Source organism: Ixodes scapularis, unplaced genomic scaffold (assembly GCF_016920785.2).
Source record: "Ixodes scapularis isolate PalLabHiFi unplaced genomic scaffold, ASM1692078v2 PGA_scaffold2__306_contigs__length_199485367, whole genome shotgun sequence".
In the NCBI taxonomy this organism is placed as follows: Eukaryota; Metazoa; Arthropoda; class Arachnida; order Ixodida; family Ixodidae; genus Ixodes; species Ixodes scapularis.
This window is the reverse complement of record NW_024609857.1, coordinates 194,637,255-194,653,461: the sequence shown is the minus strand read 5'-3', so window position 1 is coordinate 194,653,461 and position 16,207 is coordinate 194,637,255. Positions and strand designations below refer to the sequence as shown.

The 16,207-nt window shown below is 48.7% G+C and overlaps 2 protein-coding genes across 2 annotated transcripts in view; one reads left to right on the top strand and one right to left on the bottom strand.

Annotated features, from left to right (window-relative positions):
• LOC8028936 overlaps window positions 1–7,395 on the bottom strand; it is a 52,683-nt gene extending 45,288 nt beyond the window's left edge. Inside the window, exon 1 of the mRNA XM_002402354.4 lies at window positions 5,663–7,395. Within this exon, the coding sequence (XP_002402398.4) occupies window positions 5,663–7,189 (1,527 nt within the window). The 5' untranslated portion in view covers window positions 7,190–7,395. The remainder of the gene's footprint in view (window positions 1–5,662) is intronic.
• A 65-nt stretch (window positions 7,396–7,460) lies between these two features.
• The window catches only part of LOC8028940 (thioredoxin domain-containing protein 5), a 51,181-nt gene continuing 42,434 nt past the window's right edge, over window positions 7,461–16,207 (top strand). Inside the window, exons 1-2 of the mRNA XM_002402352.5 lie at window positions 7,461–7,976; window positions 13,861–13,954. Of these exons, the coding sequence (XP_002402396.4) occupies window positions 7,816–7,976; window positions 13,861–13,954 (255 nt within the window). The 5' untranslated portion in view covers window positions 7,461–7,815. The remainder of the gene's footprint in view (window positions 7,977–13,860; window positions 13,955–16,207) is intronic.

The window sequence follows — 16,207 nt, the reverse complement described above, 5'->3', positions numbered from 1 at the left end:
GGAATGACAGAGAAGACCTTCCAACCTTCGCGGGCCTCTAGCACGAAAAAGCAGCCCAAGCACCATGGACAACAGGCACCCGCTGAATTCGAGACGCTGCCCTCATCCTGCCAGTGGCCAAGAAGGAGCCGCGATTTGAGTGGGCTTACCAGGCATGCTCCGTTGCACCATCCAAGCCTGGTTAAAGGCAGCAAGCTTACGCTCGTAGTTTCGGCTTTGCCAGCGCTTATGGCAAAATCAAGCGTAGAACCACGAGCATTCCTTTGCCTCGATTTATCGATAAAAACAACTTTAACGGAGCACACTTCAAGGGGGGAAGGTACGCTGACCACCGAAGAGGTTACCTCTCAAAACTCTGCCTTCCACCGAACGAAGAACGGTGAAAGCGCAAAAAACACCAGAATCATTGTATGGTACGCCATTCCACAAACGCCTCAATTTACTCCCCGCAACCGCAAGCCATACTGGCGGTGACAACTCGCGTTGGACTTGCACCGTCGCAGTTGTTCCGACGCTTTCCTCCCTAGACAGGACTTTGAATGAAAAGGGGTCCCTCCTGCGGTACCAAGCTACTTCAATGCGAGAGCTGTCCCTCGTATTAGAGAGTTTTGAACTGTCCTCTACTACGCTGCCACTCCGAACACATCAGATGCACATCTGCAGCCACCGACGCTTGTGTACAGCGGACGCAGATTCGACGCTGATGCGCTCGCACTGGGAGCACGCCGTGTGAAGACGAAGGCTGGTGCGTCTTGTGCCATGACGTGTGCACTCTTGCACTAAAACGGTGCAATGTGTGTCTCGCAGCTGTTTTCCTCTTCAGACGACACCTCCACAGCTGGCTCACCCGAGTATCCTCGATTCTCTGTTGCAACGTAATTTTTCGGTATTTAATCGTAAAAACTGACATACCAATTGCCGCAGAGTGGTACCGAATTTGCTTCAAAACCAGTCGCACCGATTCAATTGGGCTTTCCGACCCGCTGTTGAGCAGTTGGCCATGCTTCTTGGTTTACCCGTGTTTGGACACCCTGAAGGACACCCGTTTCCTTCCCACTTCGTATACGGTAAAATATCCGACTTGATACTGATGCCCGTTTTGACATTACAGGGGCACTGCTAGGAGTTTTCTATTCTCAATAAATACCCGATACGTGCATCGAACCTGACGTCATCCTGTCAGCTCTCCGGCAACCATGAGAGAAGAGGGGAAGGAGGAACTCTCTTCTTGCCGGGACTCTCCTTTGTGTGTCTCAGACTTGCCCAGAATTCGCTATTCTCCCTCTCGAAGACTACAGATCGGGGTGGCCAAGCTGTGGCTTGCGAGCCGCATGCGGCTCTTCGCACGTTAGAGTGCAGCTCACGGCTCCCTCCCTTAGCCCCGCGCCTCCATCCCGGTCACACGAGCACTTCCCCCCCAAAAAAAAATGGAACGCGTTTTAAATTGAAAGACAGGTTGCGGTTTGAAAGTCTTGCGCTACTTCTACCTTATGTACAGTGGGACTGCTTTTGACTCTGATAGATTGAAAATAGTTAAACAGGGTGCCTAGCAAATTATTATTTTGAAATTCCCTGACTTTTCCAGGTTTTCCCTGACAATTGCAGGTGAAATTCCCTGACCACTGTAGAGGCGGTAGTATATGAGACCATCACAACAGAAGGCATTGAGCATTGAGCACTGTGAGGATCATTTTGCACAGGCTTAATCCAACTTGCATATTCTGAATTATTAAGGTTCGTCCAGTCCGGATTAAATGAGCACTTTCTTGCCGCCGACATCGTCAGCGAAGAGGCCACTCCCGGAAACACTATGAAAACATGATGCTCAACCACACGTCAATAATTAAATGGTAGCATGGCCGCCAGATGCACACGTTTGGCTTAAGGCTTGGATTAAATTGGGGTCTGTGACTTTCCCATTTGTTACCAAATCTAGTAGCTCTAACTGAATCTAGCCTAGTGTCGTGCCCTCAATCAAATTCAATCCAATCCACGGCATCGACTGGATTTGTCGATTCTTTTTGCATCAGGTAGCATACTCTACATCGGATGAGCAGAGCCTGCGCACCGCTCTAAGCAGAAGTTATTGCCTATTTTTCTGCCCCCAAGTCGTCAAGTCTTTGCTCAGGGAACTCGATGGCGTTTCCGGCTCATTTTCCCTGACAGGGCTCGCTTATTGAGAATATCCTTGACAATTCCCCGATTTTTCCCGGTAATGAAATTTTCCTTGACAATTCCCAGTTGCTAGACACCCTGTTAGAGCTGCGTTTATTGCCCCGAACAAAAGTCTGCACCCCCCCCCCCCCCCCCCGGCGGCTCTTGGAAGTTTCGTGGTATTGCTTGCGGCTCTTAGGCCGGGTCAGCCTGGCCACCCCTGCTATAGATGATTAAAGGGACACTGACACCCCCCAAAATTTTTTTTTAATTTTTTGCCAGGCGCTTCATTATGGTGTCGGGGGACTACCCAATTAATATTTTGCAACAGAGTAGCGTATTTTTTTAATAAAGCCAAAAGACGCAACTGCTCGAAACCGAAACCGAAACCCGACGGAGGTCGGAGAAGTGGAGAGAAGAGAGTGAGTGGCGGAAGTCACGTGGCTACACCCAACCGTGTTTTTTTTTTTTTTTTTTCTCTTTTCCGGTAGCAGACGACATGCGGCGTACGGGAACTGTTCGCCGTGGGATTCTTTTGCAGTTATGTATGTTCCGCTCGTCGTTCTGTACTCCAAGATGAGTTGTTTTGTACATTGAGGAGTAGGAGATGAGTAGTGAGTGCCCGTGGTGAATTTTGATCGGCTCCGAAAAGAATACACCCAAGATGTTGCGTGAAGAGCTGGCTCACATGTCCTGCGTCCGAAACAGAAGTGGCATTGTGCGACAGAGTTTCCGAAAGATCAACGGGATCGGGACCAATGGCTGGCTGCGATTCCTGTGGACCATTTACGGGCACCTCGGAAAACGGACGCTGATTTATATGCTCCTTGCATTTTGTGGAAAGTGATTACATTGAGTTCGCAGGTGTCAAAACGGAAATCCCATACCATTTAATTCAGCGACGTGTCGTCCACAACATTTGTTTCTTATTTTTTTTTTTTCCATTTGTTTCTTTAATGATAATTGTAAAAAAAAAGAAAAGAAATGTAGACATAAAAAAATATTTGAAAAAAAAAAAAAAAAGTGTTATGAGGGATCGAACCCGGTCCTACCGCGTGTGAAGCGGACGTCTTTCTCACTGAGCTACTGGGGCATACCGAAACTGTGGCATCTTTCTTTGGTGATAATTCAGCCAATAAACTGTAAGCTGGAAAGTTTGCTGCCGATTTTCTTCTAGCAAAAGCACTCCCGGGTCGAAGTCGGGATGCACCACGCATTGGCGACATTCTCACCTAGTAAAGAAATCGTACGCGTGCATATTCAACTCGAAGTAGACACGTCGTGCATGACGTTTGCGCGAGCGATGTCTTCAGCCACGAGAAGGGAGCGACGGCTCGGCGACGTCTTCGTGCAAATCGGCTTGGTGGCCGGGCGTGTCGTACGGGATCAATACCAATTCTTTTGATCAGTCCCAAATTTCTCTTTTAACGGTAGACAGAGTTCGCCGGTACCGCGAACGACAGTTCTGAAATAGAGGTCCCTCGCCTGTCGTCCGCTGCCATCGCCGTCCCCGCGAGTCCCACGATACGCGAAACGACGCACGCACAGAATGCTTCCGGTTGTCTGTGGAACTTTTTTTTCAATCAACGTATTTGCAGCTTTTTAGAAGCCACAAAAAATGGGTTTCATATTTTTTTCTATTTTTAATATTGAGTGTGTGCCTTCAGTGACCCACGACTTTGATTAAATTTGGTGGTCGCATCGATACCTTAGAAAACGGCCCGTGACCGCCGAAAAGAGAGTGAGCGAGACTCGAACCGGCCAGTTCTTGATCGGCGGTTTTCGGGAGGAAAGAAACCGAATTTCGAGCCGCAAACTCTGTTCTGGGTAGTTGAGCTCTCATATGTCACGTACAACTAAAAACCTCGGCGAGCATAAATACCCTGTCAGTGTCCCTTTAACTCGTCACTCAAATGGTTTTACAAAACGCAGGTTCCCCCTTTCTCTCTTCAGCTGCGGTGAGAAATGGATGATATGACGCCAGTGCAAGGCACGTATTAATCCTCGACGTCCGTAACCTATGAGGTGAGTATTCGTTTTTTTCTCCATGCAATTGCCACGACATGCACTAATTTTTCTTTCCACGCAATAGCCATTGGAGAAAAAAACAAAGAGCAGGCAGCATTCACGCTCTCCACTCGTAGTCGGAACAAGCGAACACGTGATCCAAAGCCGATTTTATGTCGCCAATATCCATTGCAGCCGGGCGCTGGGGTTGGCAAAGCACGGGGCACGTGCCGATTTCCAGACATTTCCGTCGTTGCGGGGACCGGACACTAGCCATTACTCAAATGTTCGTCGAGGCATCGATTGTCACGATTCCAGATCGAGCGCTCGTGCGGTACTTGCGTCCTATTTACGAGCAGCCACGATATATTGCAATCGCCGCCAGTCCCCACAAATACATCAGCTTTGTGAACCCCGCGATTACGTCATCGGGTTTTGCGAAGGAGAGACCAAACAGACAATATTTATCCTCCAAACAACACTGCTCCGAAGAAGCTTTCTGGTCAGCGGCGTCGTGGGTGAGCATACTAAGGTCAAACTAGCGCCAACAAGCTCGCGTAAAGTAAAAAGTATCGCACTCGTAGCGGCTATGTCGTGGTAACGATTGGACTGCTACTCGCACGGTGAGCCACGGTACAGGCACGTGGCACGCAGCACACGCTCCTCGAGACTCGCTCGGGACGGAACGTCGGCACCCCGAAACGGCTAGCTCTCGATTCAGTAACCAACTCCTCCTTTTTAGATGTTTTTCTCTTCGTCAATAAACGAAAGGCTACCTCGACCACTCCGCACTCAAAATTGTCGGCCCCTTTAACGAAATTCTCTTTACTACTCGGTAGAAAAGCTCAGCTCGGAACGATCGCTAAGCAGGCCCTGATGCTAATGCCACTGGGACTGACCGTTCCACTTTGAAGTGAATTGCAGCAGATGCTACGACGAGCTATTGAAGCTAATCCAATGTTGCGCGAGTGTCGCGGATCTTTTGGAGCGGTGCGGCGATATGCAGAGTGCATAGTGGCGCGATACATTCGCGGGGCTGGATTGCCCAGATGGCTCCTTGCCTCTGCGGCGGTCCACTGTAAGGTAAAGTATAAATGTATTCCAGAAAAAAATATAGCCTTCTTTTTTTTTTTTTTTCAAAAATGAATTTTACATTTTTAAACCTTCTTTAGCTCTAGGCCAAATGTAGCACCAGCAGTCTAATTCTGATGCCAAACATTCGGAACTACCGTAGTTTTATTAGAAAGTTCCGAGTGCTTTTTGAAATTTTCGCGAGGGAAAATGGGGCCCTCTTTCGATAGACGATTTGTCTTCGAATATGCGTCGAACACCGTTTTCTCGTTAAAAACCTTCAAAACTCTTGTAACCTTTCACCAAGATAACGGCGAGCTCCGACAAGTTAGCGTGTAGTCCAGACCATCGGCGCCACATTTGGGCGAATGCTCGGCGTTTGGCAACGCATTTTTTGCATGGAAAAAGTGGTTTGGGGTCTCACTCTCACCCCAGGCGCAGAATCGTCCAGCGCCGCCTTGGCCTCGGAGTCGGTCGGGGTGCCCTCGCTCGCCTGCAGGAGCCTCTCAATGAAGAGCTTGACTGAGCACTGAATGGTGGCCCGCAAGGACTCCGAGATGGTCTCCGGGGGGTCCAGGGGCGCCGAGGGGCACAGGTCGCGCAGGTCCGACACCAGGAACGACTCCTCCTCTGGCGGAGCTTCTCCCTCGTCGCCCTGGCCTTCCTCCCGGGGCTCCTGCTTTATGAGCGGCGTGGGAGCACCGGCCTCCACACTTTTGTCCACGTCCATCCCCTCCCCCTTTTCTTTGACGTCCCGCCCGTTTATTCCCATCACGTCTGTGCCGGTCTTCTCCTCACTCTCTTCGTCTTCCTCCACGACTTCGCTTGCACTCTCCGTTGGGGGAGCTTCTTCCTTTACACATGTGGAGTCTGTGGTTGTGGCGTCTTCTTCATCTTCGCCGACCTCGTCGTTGACAATGGCGTCGTCTTCAGCAGCCTCGTCGTCCCCGGTTCCTTCCTCTTCAGCGGCAGCAGCCTCGTCCTCCACCGCAGCTTCGTCATTTTCGCCTACTTCATTATCGACGGCTGCATCGTCGTTCTTCCTTGTTTCATCATCGATATTCGCCTCGTCGTCTTCACCTACCTCATCTTCCACATTAGCCTCGTCATCTTCCCCTACTTCGTCTTCGACATTAGACTCATCTTCATCTACATCAGCAGCTTCGTTGTCTCCACTTACTTCGTCTTCAACTGCTACTTCTTCATCCCCATCGACTTCATCTTGATCAGCAGCTTCGTCCTCCCCGCCTGCGTCATCCTCAATAGCAGCGTCGTCATCGCCGCCCGCTTCATCTTCAACAGCGGCATCGCCACCAGCTGCATCTTCAACAGCAGCCTCGTTGTCCTTGTCTACCCGAGACTCGAAGGTAGCTTCATCGGGCGCAGCGGCGACCACATTGTCCCGTTCAGCACCCTGGTGTACCTTCTCCCTTTCAGCAGCTGAGTCGTCATTTTCCACAGCCGACTCACCGCCGGTATCTTCGTCTTCTACTTCCGCCAAGGCTTCCAAGTTCTCCTGGCCAGCCGCGGCTTCGCTGGCATCTTCGGCGGTTTTCGCGTCTCCAGTTTCGGGAGCTCTAACCTCGGTCTTTTCCTCTTCGGCGCCAACGGCGGCGTCCGGGCTCTCACCGGCGGCTGCTTCGGGACCTTCGTCGTCGTCCGTCATGTCCAGCACGAGGGGTTCGAACATGCCGTCTTCCATTTCGTCGTCCGGGTCTTCATCGTCCGACTGAGCCGTCTCGATCACGTCGTCGTCCCCCGCCGGCTCAACGTCGTTTTCTTCGACCGGCTCCTCGGGGGTCTCGACAGGGGTTTGGACGGGCTCCGGCTGTTGTTCTTCCTTCGCAACCAGTTTACCGGCCGCTGTTTTGGCTCGCGTGGACACGTTGGAAGCCCGGCCGGCGGTGGCGGCGACCACAGGCGCGTCGCGGCCCCTTCTCCGCGCCTTTCTGGGCATCTTTTCTTGCTTCGGCGGCTTGCTCGGTACCGTTCTTGGGGAGGCGGCACTAATCAGCTCGCAGATTAAGCAGCTTCACACCTTCACACGCTGGCAGCGCTTTGAGAACGCTAATGCACGCGCTCCCTCGAGAAATATCAGAAAAACAGCACACATACACACAACACACAAATCACAACTGCACACGTCCCGCACCAGCCTGCACAAAGCGACTTGGCTTGCCTAAAGTCGGATAAATTCTGTTTTGTTGTTGGCCGCGGTGACATCAGCCGGATGTGGCGACATGGCGATCAGCGATCTGATCTGTCTGGTTATTATAAAAACTCCTCAAGAAACAAAAACTTTATTAAATATATTATTATTCAAGGTCGTAGGCAGTCATAGTTGTCGTAGTACCAACGAGGTAGCGTAGTACGCACGACGCACAGCAGCAAAGAGCAGTTACAGTATCTAGTCAAGCTGCCTAGTCAACTCCAAGCCATGCCAAGCACATCCAACGACAAAAACAAAGCGTTTGAGTGTGGGGGGCGGCGTGATCACCCGAAAAGTGGGATTCTGTCCAAACTAGTCATTAATTCGCCTAGTTCGAGAGCATCAGTTGGGATCGGTGCACGAGTAGATTCAAGATGAGGCGCACACTGGTCACCTTTTGCGCCGTCGCCACGAGCCTGTGGGGCGTCGTGCGGAGCTCGGACTTGTACAAAGACAACGTCGTGAAGTACGACGAAGCGGCCTTTCAGGAGGCCGTCGGCAAGTCCGCCCACTTCGTCAAGTTCTTCGCGCCGTGGTGAGTTCCTCTTTTCGTCGTCCTCCGTGTAAAATGCGCGAGGCCTTTCGGCCGACACAGACCTGTCAGTGCGGCGATTCCCTGAGGTGCCGCGTGTGCGTCTTGGTAGCGCAAATACAAGGGAGGGGGAACGTAGAAACAGGACAGAGCGCTACTCACAACTGGCGTTTAATAGCGAGAAAGACAAAGTACTGACAGTTAAAAGAAAGGCACAGGAATAAAAGAAAACATGAGAAATTGTCAGTGAAAGAAGGGGTAATTTTAGGCGCTAATTTTACCAAGTTGTATAGCCAACTAGCCCACCAGATGATTTTAATGAAGCATGTGCACAGGTGTCGTTTGGCAATAGGTTGTTTGCACATGACGTCGATCCGCCATTTCGTTGTTAGTTCGTTTTTTCAAGCAAATTTACTACTTCGAAGGATTACATCGCAACCAGTTGAGATGCCACCGTGGTATGACATAAGCTTCTGTGCTTTACGTATTTGAGGGGTCATGTAGATCCTTGGAATGCTCGAGTTTGGCACACGCCAGACAGCTCACAACAACAAAATGGTAAACGAAATTACGTCAGTGAAAACAACCTATCGGCATTGAATAAAGGATAACGAGGTGCGCGCTCGTGTCTTAAGCCCAGCAGTAGTGGCCTCGTCCTTCGTGAATACTGCTACATGGTGTCTGAAGACTAGGATGCAGTTCACCATGTCGATGTCAGACAGCTCGGAGGGCTCCACCGCTGGTGCTGTGTTTACAATAAATGGAATTTACTGAGCGAGTGGCCTCATGGTGGATTGAGTGTAAGCTATGAGGTGGAATGTCGAGGCCGTCTGATGGCCCTGACAGCCCAGCAGGAAGGACTCGCTGCGGTGACAGCTGTAGCGACTGGGGCGGAGCCAAAGTGGGCGCCGAGTTTCCGCCATGCAACCCGACAGTCAGGAAGCCAGAGCAGGCTCAGTTGTCAAGAGTGACTAGACACACCCCAGCCTGGACAGAGCCTTCTATTTATGCTTCCCTATGCCGCCACTGCTCGCGCGTGCAAATCCCAACACTTTTCTGGAAAGCACCGAATGCTGCCCCTCAGCGCCCTCAACAACTACTAAAAAAGAAACCAAGTAAAATTGGCCTTCAGTGCGCATAATTCAAGTAGCTAATGCACTGCCTTGCTGAGTTGGAACACGTATAAACACCTGTATCTCCATACTCTATCATGGTGCTTAGTGGTGTCCAGGCAATCCGCATTGCTGTTCACTGTGGTACTGTCAGGAGCAAAAGTTTGGATAACACCAGAGTGCTGACCGAACTGCATAGCCGCCTTCCTCGATGGCACGCCGCCTGCTGTCGAGACCTGCGCAGCGTCTTTTTTTGTTTGCTCGCTTCAACGCGACGCGCTTTGGTCTGATTGAAACGGTGATGGACGCCGCTCCAGCAGCCGTGATTCTACAATCTTTGCTCATCGCTTTGGACACCAGCCGAACGACTGAGCTCACGTGCTTTGCAGCACGGGCAAATCACACTTGGCGGCCAATGGTGCTGCGAGTGATAAGTGGCCAGCACCTGTTTTTCTTTCAGTTTTATTTCTGGATTGAAAAAAAGTAAATGATTATCCATGTCTTTTTTCGGTTTTTCCTTCAGCCCTTTATTAGTGTTCGGTAAAGTACATCTAAAAGGTACTTCAAGTAAAGTTCAAAGTAAATGAGACGTGATGTACTTTAAGTAAAGTAGCAAGTACACTGGGTGCAATGTACTTTAAATAAAGTACTATAAATAAAATGTACTTTTAAAGTGAAGTAAAAGTATTTTAACACAATCTTTCATGATGCCCTTTCATTCCCCTATAGAGTGATTTTTAACTGGTATGCATTGCCCAGGGGTAAGCAGGGCTGCATGACCTATTTCCTAAAACAGCGGTGGATATTTGATAAAGTGGCCACAAAGTAGTTATTTTAAGGAACGAAGCCAAATTCAGAAGTCGCTCTTCCGAGTCTGGCGCCGCTTGCACTGCATTGTTGCTCCCAAGGGGTTTAAATGTACTAGAGGGAGCATGACATCAGCCCCGTAGCTTCCGCAAGCAACCCTCTCATAGAGGAGTGTCCTTTATTTAATGAAAAAAAAGAACAGTGAGTGTGAAAGCGAGCTGGTGATAATTAATCATAATGTGACACCTGAGATTGTGGTGCGAAAAAATTAAGAACTTTCAAGTCGAAGGAAAAAACAAAAGAGAATGTCTCAAAACATTGTGACATTCATCTCTGTTGTCTTTTTCTTCGACTTGAAAGTTTAATTGTTCCGCACTACAGTTTCAGTTGATAGATTATGATTAATTTTGCTCTCCTGATATTTTAAACCTCCTTGCTTGCGCTGACCAACCAAGAAGTAGCCAGAGTTTAAAAAGCTATGGGGAAACCCCCCCCCCGGAACAAGTGGAGCGATGCATCGTCTGCTCACGTCTCTGGTGAGAGTAGAATATCCCTCCCAGTATTTCTTTGGAGCTGACAAAGCATCATTTCGTGATACAAATTTAACCAGACCGAATTTGGGGAATGCACTTTGAGGTCGGAAATTGTACTTTCCTCGGAAAGTACCGGAAAAAATACTTTAAGTAGAGTACAAGTACATACTCAGAGAATGTACTTCAAGTAAAGTACAAGTTTCCTAAACCTAATTAAAGTAGTACTCAAGTACAATGTACCCAAAGTACTTCCCAACACTGCCCTTTACCATGCTTGCATCTTAACTATTGATCGTTCCGAAGAATACCGTCGCCAAGCGACATCGTTTCACCATGCCGGCAGATGGGAAGCATTTAAAGGAACACAAAAGAAAGTTTTTAACTCCATGCTGAGTAGCGTGAAACAATACCACAGAGCATGCGAGTTTGGCCGCTGTCCCGAGCAAATATTGTGGAATCACAACTTTTGAAGCGTTTGCCAGAGCACATCCGGGGTGTCTAGCGACCGGAAAAATTGGAAATTGTCGGAAATTTTGATTACCGGGAAAAATCGGGGAATTGTCAAGAATATTGTAAAAAAAGTGAGCCCAGTCAGGGAAATTGAGCCAGAAACGCCTTTAAGTGTCCTGAGCGAGGACTTGGGGCCGGAAAAATGGGCAATAAATTCTGCTTAGAGCGGAGCGTAAGCTCTGCTCACCCGATACAAAGGGAACAGCCGACAAATCCAGTCTAGGCCATGCATTGGATTCAAAGCCGAAATAACAACCGGCGGAAACAAAAAGAGAACTCGGGCAGGGTTGCCCCCTACCACCTCTAGTTTTTATGACATACCCGAGTAGAATAGAAAAGAAATGAGAAGAGTGCAGTCTAGGTTTTGATGTGTCATATACGGACAGAAAGGTGGAAAGAAAACCAAGTTCTACCAGGAATGTTCTATGCAGACGACATTGTACTGTTAACAGATAGCCGGGATAGGTTACATTAAGATTTGTGGAGATGAAGGAGACTCTCTGGGCCTAAACTTGAGTAGCGACAAGTAGGGAATAATGGTTTCTAAGGATGAGAAGGCGGACCCACTGAAAATTCAAGACATTTCAATAGAACACGTAGAGAAGTAGAAATACCTAGGAGTAGGGCTGAATGAGGGAAAACAGTACTTAAAAGATTCGGAAGAAAATATGCTAAAGAAAGGAAAAAGGAATGCAGCAATTATGAAGCTTAGGGTGCTATGAGATTACAAGTTATGAAGTTGTTAGGGGGATATGGAGAGGAGTCAGGGTACCGTGGTTGTCTTTTGGTAACTCGGTATTATGCATGAAATCCTGAGGTCGAGTTAGAGATCCGGCAGAAGAGTGTGGGCACTGGGTGTGCATGGGAATACACCAGCTGGGCATCTTTCGAGGCGAGAGAGCTGATCAGGAAGTTGAACAAAGGCTAGACAGAACTGAGGACACACATACATGAAAAGTTTAAACACGAAATGAACAAACCGAACCCGACAACTACAATTAAAATACAGTCAAGTGCAGGGGCAGAACAGACTACCTCTGTGAAAAGGAAGTAAAAGAAGCCAAGAGAAAGATGTGGGAGGAAAAAATGAATGGAAAATAAGCCTTAACAATGTATAGGGGACGAAAACAGGAAATAAGGAAGGAACATTGGGTATGATAATTTACGGGGGAGCTCGTTGTTATTCGAGGCTAGAACTAGGACATATAAAAGAAAGTATTATGTCCAAATACATAGAGCAGTGATAATTAAACCGGTCACTTCTAATAATCCGTCACTCTCCGCAGCATCGAGTGAGGTGCTAGGGCTAGGTGGCGCAAGACATCGCCCGATTCAAACATTTCAGCCATATCTGTTCATTCGTTCTGCACGTTGCATGTCAAGGCGTGGATGGATGGACACACCTGTCAGGTGTGTCCTGAGTTTAAAGGGATACTGCTACAAAATTCTAGCACCTATTTTATTCTCTACATGTCAACCACATTCTAATCGCACCACAGACACCAATCTTTTGCCCGAAAGGACGCCAAAACATGATATAAAAGTAGTAAACCAAATGTCATCATGTCAGTGTGCTTAAAAGCAGCCCTGCTTCGTGTAAGTATGACGACAAGCTGTGTGCGTGCGAGCCCTGTCGAACCGGATTTCTTTTCTCTCCCGGCCTATTCAACTCCTGCAGGGAGCAAGGAGGGGCCACTAAAACGGCCAGGTTATAACACGTTGACAACATCAACTGACGGAGCTCACGAGCACGCCAGCCCCCAAGCAGCTTTGTGCCCGTGCCGGGCCACTTAACGTTACGTCTCCCGCGATTCATTGCACTCTCCGATGGTTGGTCTTTGAACGCTCTCTGCAATCGGTTCTTTGGAACTAAAAATCCAGCCATCCGTTCAAAATACAAGCCTGCGATTGTAATTAGCAGATAGAGTCGAAGATGTTTAACTTATTTCTGAACTTGAGAGGTATATTTTAAGTTTCTATTCAGTATCCCTTTAAGTTTGACGTGTAAATGTGGCCATAGCCTCGATAATACCATCAGCTCTAATGCCAGGCACATAGCAAGGGGGGGCCACTGGGGCCCGGGTCCACTTCCAAAGTCTTCCATTTTGCTGGGACCTCCTTTCCCCCTCCCCCTCATACAGCATTTTGTCATGGGCGGGCACCCCCCCCCCCCCCCCCCCCTTTGGACTAAAATCCTGGCTACGTGCCTGTCTAACGCATTTAGATGCAGTCGTCACCGAAACACTGATAAAACACAGGCCCTTATTTAGTTTTGTGAACATTGAGAATGCATTCTAGTGTTCATATTCAATTCAACTTCCAAATTTTTGTCCAATATTCGGCACTATCAGAGTTGAACCTGTATTGAATATGACACTAATAATAATAATAATAGTAATAACAAATTGTTCGAAAACTAATATTGGAAACTCCCGTGGCATGCAAGGAAAAACTGATTGCAGCGCCCCTGGCGAGTCTGGAGTGTCTGATAGCAGACAAACTCCTTGGATTGCATTGGTTTTGCCTACCTCCGCACGTGGAAACCAACAAAAAAGCATCGCAACATTTTTTTTCTTGCTTTGATTGTTAAAATGTATTTACCATTTCACGAGTGAAGTATGTGTTCTTTTTGTGAAAAATGAATTTTCTTGGCTTTTAAGGTGCAGTTCTGTCTTTTTAACCAAGAAAACATTCTGGTGTCAGAATGTTGTCTTGGCTAAAAAACAAAACACGTCTAAACCTTCTTGCATCGAAAAAACTTGCGAATAAAAAATGTATGGAATTTCCTTTCGCTTCTTTCTGCTATCAGGCTCGTGAGTGGCGCATCCCAGCACAAAGGAAAAATGCTCGAAGTGGGACGTTTGCCGTTGCTCAAAGCAGCCCAGGGGTTTCAGTGGCGTGTCCCGTTGTCACCCTCTGCTCCAGGTGTGGCCACTGTAAGAGGCTAGCACCGACCTGGGACGAACTGGCCGAGAAGTACAACGAGGCGAAGGAGGAGAGCAAGGTGACCATCGCTAAGGTGAGCAAGCCGGTCTGACCCTGACGAAGCCTGGCTTTGTCTTGTTGTAGGGTGTGGAGCTAGGACGGAATACAGGCAGCATAATGTTCAGAGGCTCCCTCTGAAACTCACTGCCATCTGTTGGCTCATTTAGCAGTTTAAATGTAGCCATACTAATGGTGGTGATGAATTTGTGGTACTTTATTGGGCACAGTGACTTCTACAAACAGACAGACGAGAATGTGTCCGGTACTGCACAGTTGTTTACGGATCTCTTTTGGTTTTCATGGTGACCAAGATGCAAGCTGTCGGAACAAAACACCAGCCTATAGACCTTTTCCACAAGGGCGCCGCCATCTTGAATTGACGTCACTTCCAGTATGGGCGAAAACGTAACTTTGCCGTTGCCGCGCCAATAGAAGACATTTAGGATATAAGCCTAACCGTCACACATTCTCGTTTTGGCTCGCCTCTATTTTTTTACTAGTTACGGGTTGAAACGTTTTACTTTTTTTTCGTCGCCCATACTGGAAGTGACGACAATTCAAGATGGCGGCGCCCTTGTGGAAAAGGTTTATATAAAGATGCCTCAATAAAGGTCTACGCATCAAGGGGCTTTGGAGTTGATCGTGTGTCGCTAAAACAGATTGACTTTTAGCGAAACATCTTTTAACACACTCGGGGGAGGGGGAGAAGGTAGTTTGCAATGCGGCACAATCTGGCTTGCGAACAGAAAGCATTTTGCGTAGGCTGTCGAACTTCGCGGCCCTGTAAGTGGCGCCACGCCGCGGTGATAACAAAAAAAAAAAAAAAATGCCCTGGAAAAAAAGGGGGGGGGGGGGGGGGGGGGAGGAAAGGCAAGGCAAAGATAAAGCAAGCCACGGCGTGAGCAGGCATTGAGCAGCAAAAGAAAAGTCCTCTCAACTTTCTGCTCTCGGCCAATCACCGCCTGCGGAGAGAACTGCTGCGCAGTGCACGTTCTTCGCATCTGCATAGTCTCCTCTATACTGCCAAAGCATGGCAGATCGCCGCAAGACGCGGCCGCCGAAAGTGAAAAGGTGGAGCGGCAGACGACGACAAGCGAGTTTCAGCTTCTCACCGCAGCGGGACAGGCGCCCCGCTGCGGTGAGAAGCTGAAACTCGCTTGTCCCGAGCGATGGAATGTCCGCTCATGGCTCCTTGCGTTACTGGCGCTACTGCTTCTTTTCTCGTCGGGTTTGAAAACCTTGTTTCGGGTCCTCGCCGCTGCAAAAGCTGTGCGCTGACTACAGGCCCCCCGAGAAATGCTCTGTGCTACCAGATCCTCGCTCTCCAAATCTGCGACTGGGCACTCTATGGCTCTGTCGTTGAACTGCTAGGCTTTGGAGTATAGAGGAGGCTATGTTTTGCGCTTCTCCTCGGCCGAGCACTCGCCCTCCCTGCACGGCCAGCGGCGCTCTGCGGCTCCGCTCTCCTTGTTTGAAGGAGTGGCGGCAGTGGGCGATGTGATAACAGGCGATAATGTGGTGGTATGCTGGCCTGCTGAGTACGACTGTCTGCAGTCATGTGCACAGGCAAAATCTCATCGTCATCCTGTGGCATAATCGAGTGGTGGGCGCTCAGTCAAAGAACGGGCTGTCAGTTGAGGCGGTGGGTGGCAAAGCCGCTGCCGCCCACCGTGGGGAGAACCCTGAATACGCTGTAAACAACTTTATTTTTGCGGGATCAATACTTTGCGAATTTGGCTAAGTGTGGTTTCCGGGACTATTTTACAGGCACAAAATAACATGGAACGGTGGGGTATTGCTCGCACCAAACTGCTAAGGACAAATGACGCCTAGAAGGGGGTGGCTTCGCATCAAGAAGCACCTGATTGGGAATGTGCATGTCGAAGAAGACGAGGACGATTTGGGAGTAAGAGCGCCATAAGCGACAATGTTCCAAGTTCCTCTTGGCTCCAAGCCTTCTTAAGGGGAGACACCCCCTGGGAGGGTCAACTTTTGAACCCTTGGCTTAAAATTAATGAAATTTACAGGGTAGGCTGGTGGTCATGCTAGAGGGTGCATAACAAAATTTTAAGGTCTGTCGGTTAATTGGGAAGGAAATTACGGCAGCTTCTATCAGCAACACCCCTACACTGTTTAGTTAATCTATCGTCAGAAAACTATCACAATATTAAAGATTTTTATTCGCTAGATATGTAGCAGAATGCCTGGGAGGTGTGCCTATGGAAAGGTTTTTGTAAAAAGTAATTGATTTCTATCAATTTTCTCTTCTGCGAAATTGGTCAACTTT